Source organism: Berghia stephanieae, chromosome 4 (assembly GCF_034508935.2).
Source record: "Berghia stephanieae isolate SIO BIC M18660-M18661 chromosome 4, UCSD_Bste_1.3, whole genome shotgun sequence".
Taxonomy (NCBI): Eukaryota; Metazoa; Mollusca; class Gastropoda; order Nudibranchia; family Aeolidiidae; genus Berghia; species Berghia stephanieae.
In genome coordinates this window covers 36,863,953-36,867,318 of record NC_088363.1, presented here as the reverse complement: position 1 = coordinate 36,867,318, position 3,366 = coordinate 36,863,953, and the positions used below count along the sequence as shown (strand labels likewise).

The window sequence follows — 3,366 nt, the reverse complement described above, 5'->3', positions numbered from 1 at the left end:
CGGGACCCACGCTGGGTGTGAAGGAAGCCGATTCAAACCCCAGAAACTTTACGTCAGAGCAATTAAACGCGGGACAAGGCGTAATCGGTCTTCAGATGGGAAGCAACAAAGGGGCCTCACAGCAGGGCATGGCTTTTGGCGCTACACGCAGCATCATATGATTAGACTTAAGACATGCATGTCATGTTTTATTTGTGTTTAGGAAATGTATACGTGTAGAGTAGGGATTGTGTGTGTGTGTGTATGTGTTTATGTGTCTGTGTGTGTATGTGTGTAATTTGAACGGCTATGTGCTACACTTCGAAATTCATTTCGTTAACCCAGTTTCGGAAGTCTTCCTCCGCCCTAAGGACTGTTTCACATCCACCTGCAAGTTTAGTTATGGGACCATGGAGGACGATGAAATAGTGACAGACAAATAGAGAAAGAAAAATACAAGGAAAAAAACCCCAACCCCCCCCCCCCCCCCCCCCCCCCAAAAAAAAAAAACAAAAACAAAAAAAGAACCAAAAAAAAAAAAAAATACAAACAAAACAAAATGCCTGCCCAGTGGTGGTGGGGTGATTTTTTGGAATGTTTTTTTTCCTTCTATTTTTCTTTCTTGCTTTGTCTACAACTGTTCAGATCTTTGTGTTATGTGTTATAATTATCATTGTTATTTGAAAGCTTGATAATTAGAGGGGATGAATGAAGTTGAAATCACTCGGCTATTTGCTATCGAATTTAGAACGCTAGTTCCTCTAATAGACAGACTATAAACGTTAAAGGTTACACATAGTTTTGTATGTTGCTATGGGGAGGGGGTGGGTAGCAGGGAGAGAGAAAGAAAGATAGATAGATAGATAGAGAGAGAGAGAGAGAGAGAGAGAGAGAGAGAGAGAGAGAGAGAGAGAGAGAGAGAGAGAGAGAGAGAGAGAGAGAGAATTGAAATAGATACCGTCAATGAATTAATAAGGGACCATGTTTGAAATGTTTCGTGAAAGTCTTCTGCTGTTTGCAATGTCTAATATTCAATGAAATATATGCAATATTGTTCTTGGTTATACACGTGCTAGGTTCTGTCCGATGTTTGTGTTTTTTTCATCTGCTGTTTTAGAATGTTTTAAAAATTCAATATAAAAATGTTTTAAACTCGTTTTTTTGTTTTTTAAAAGAAAAATTTTTCCTTCAACAAGCAATGGATTTCAAAGTCATAATTTTTGTTTTTTATTCCTGCAATAAAAGGACCTGGATCCGGCTTAGTTAAACATACTATTTGAGAAGGTCAGGTACAAAAGGTACTACACAAGTCATATCGAGATAGAAAATAAGATAACACTCTCAAGCAACAAGCAATCTATTGGACACCTTGACCCTCTCCATACCAACCATAGTAAAATTGACACATTCGTTACGAGACAACCAACATGTTTGTGACTCAAGATTTGTTTTTTAAACCACAATATTTTAAAGGTGTTATTATATTGACACGAACTTAATACTGTTTTGTAAAGCTTGTTTTGATCTACACAATTATGTATATTATTATGCACTTTGTCCGCTTAAATTTGAGTTTAAAAATTCAATTTGTGTGTTGTGTTGGGTTGGTCTGAGATTTTAGGAAAAAGTGTTGAGCATTTTCGGTAAGGAGAGAGTTAAAATCATCAGAGCAAATTTGTAGTTTCCAAACAGTCCAGGTATTATTCTATGAGACATACAAGATACGTATTTCCCTTATTAAGCCACTAAATAGAATACACACAATTGTGTAGGACTTGTATCTAATAGGGAATGAGATTAGTGGAAGAGTAGCATCCCTTGATTGGACGTCACCTTACAGAGAGGACGTCGACATGGTTTTGCGCTTGCTCTCTCGTCCTCGCTTTTGGTGAAGTGTCTGATGTCGCTTTCGCCTGAAGCGAGGACGAGAGACGCATGCACAAAACAAATATGACGGTCTCTCTCTATTAACTTCTCCGCCGGTGACGTCCAATCAAGGGACGCTACTCTTCCACTAATCTCATTCCCTATTGATGAAAATGTGACTTACCACCTTTTGATCATGACCTCCGCCATTTGTTTAATCAAACTTTGTGTCTTTGCTCCCTCCTTCCCTCGGTCCTCTTTTTGTGTTTTTGTTTGTGTGTGCAATGAAGACTGAAGACTGTTTTCACATTTCAGTTTCTACTTGGACATCTTTATTTTGAAAGGGAACAGTAAAATTATTTTTATGAATGACATAATATAATATTAGAAATGAAGAAAATACGCTTATAAAAACAATATAATCTCATTAACTTCCATTTCATTTTTAAAATCTCATCTAAAATTCACGATTTTTTACATTCCTCTGCCACTATGATTTTGTCATCAAATGTCTCTATTGGTCAAAGAGGTTTTACTATTGAAAATGCATTAGAAGGATATGATATGTATTATATATATAAAGATCGCTTACTCTTTTCCACCTTTTCCTTCTTCCTCCCTTTTCCTTTTGTCCCCTTTTCTTCTTCAGTCTCCCCCTCTCTGCCTCTTCACCATCCTCATCGTTCTTATCTTCTCCCTTCTCTTCTCTATCCTCATTGTCCTCTTCATTCTTCTCTTCTTCATTCTCTTCTCTAACTCTTTATCCTTCTTATTTTCATCCTCCCGTCCTCATCATTATTCTCTTCTACCTTCTCATCCCTCTTTATCCTCATTTTCACAATCCCCCTCGTCCTCATCATCCTTTTCTTTATTCTCGCCTCTAACTCTTTATCCTCATCATCCTTCCCTTCCTTCTTTTCTCAAACTCTGTATCCCCCTTATTTCCACCATCCTCTTAGTTTATTTTCTTTTTATTTGGAACTTTTTATTCATGATTGTCATATATAGTTTTGTTTCAGTTTCATACCAAATGTTACATTTCAATTCCAATCGCTTTCATTGATCTGCTATGCTCGCATCACCCTGTCCTTTGATGTTTAATCCAATCAAAATATTACAAAAGTAATCAGTATTCAACTCGCTGTCTACTACGCTTCGTCATCCGACACTTACACAGTCTGTCTGCAAAGCCAAACATTAAGCTGGTTACTGGGTGGGGTTCCAACCTCCCATAGTGTGCAGGGATGTGCTTGTTCTGTCTTCTATCCCCTTGTATCTGTTTTCCAATTGCTTTCTGTCTTTGTCTTGGAATGAGATTACTTAGTTTTGTCGTGACCTTGGGCAGAGTCGGCTGAGAGGGAAACAGAAGAATATATAGTTTTAGTTTTGGGAGAGATTATATTTTTCTCCTTTTAAATCATCTCATCATGTAATGTTAGTTTTAACATTTGAGTGTATTCCTCTTATTGGGAACGTATGTTGTGTTTGTGTGAGACTTCTGGGTAATCTGAAACTAAGTAC

At 37.4% G+C, this 3,366-nt stretch overlaps 1 protein-coding gene across 1 annotated transcript in view; it reads left to right on the top strand.

Annotated features, from left to right (window-relative positions):
• LOC144970491 (muscle-specific protein 20-like) overlaps positions 1–471 on the top strand; it is a 46,692-nt gene extending 46,221 nt beyond the window's left edge. The window contains exon 5 of the mRNA XM_078910189.1: positions 1–471. This exon is cut by the window's left edge and continues 19 nt beyond it. Coding sequence (XP_078766315.1) covers positions 1–161 — 161 coding nt within the window. The 3' untranslated portion in view covers positions 162–471.
• The last annotated feature ends 2,895 nt before the right edge of the window (positions 472–3,366 follow it).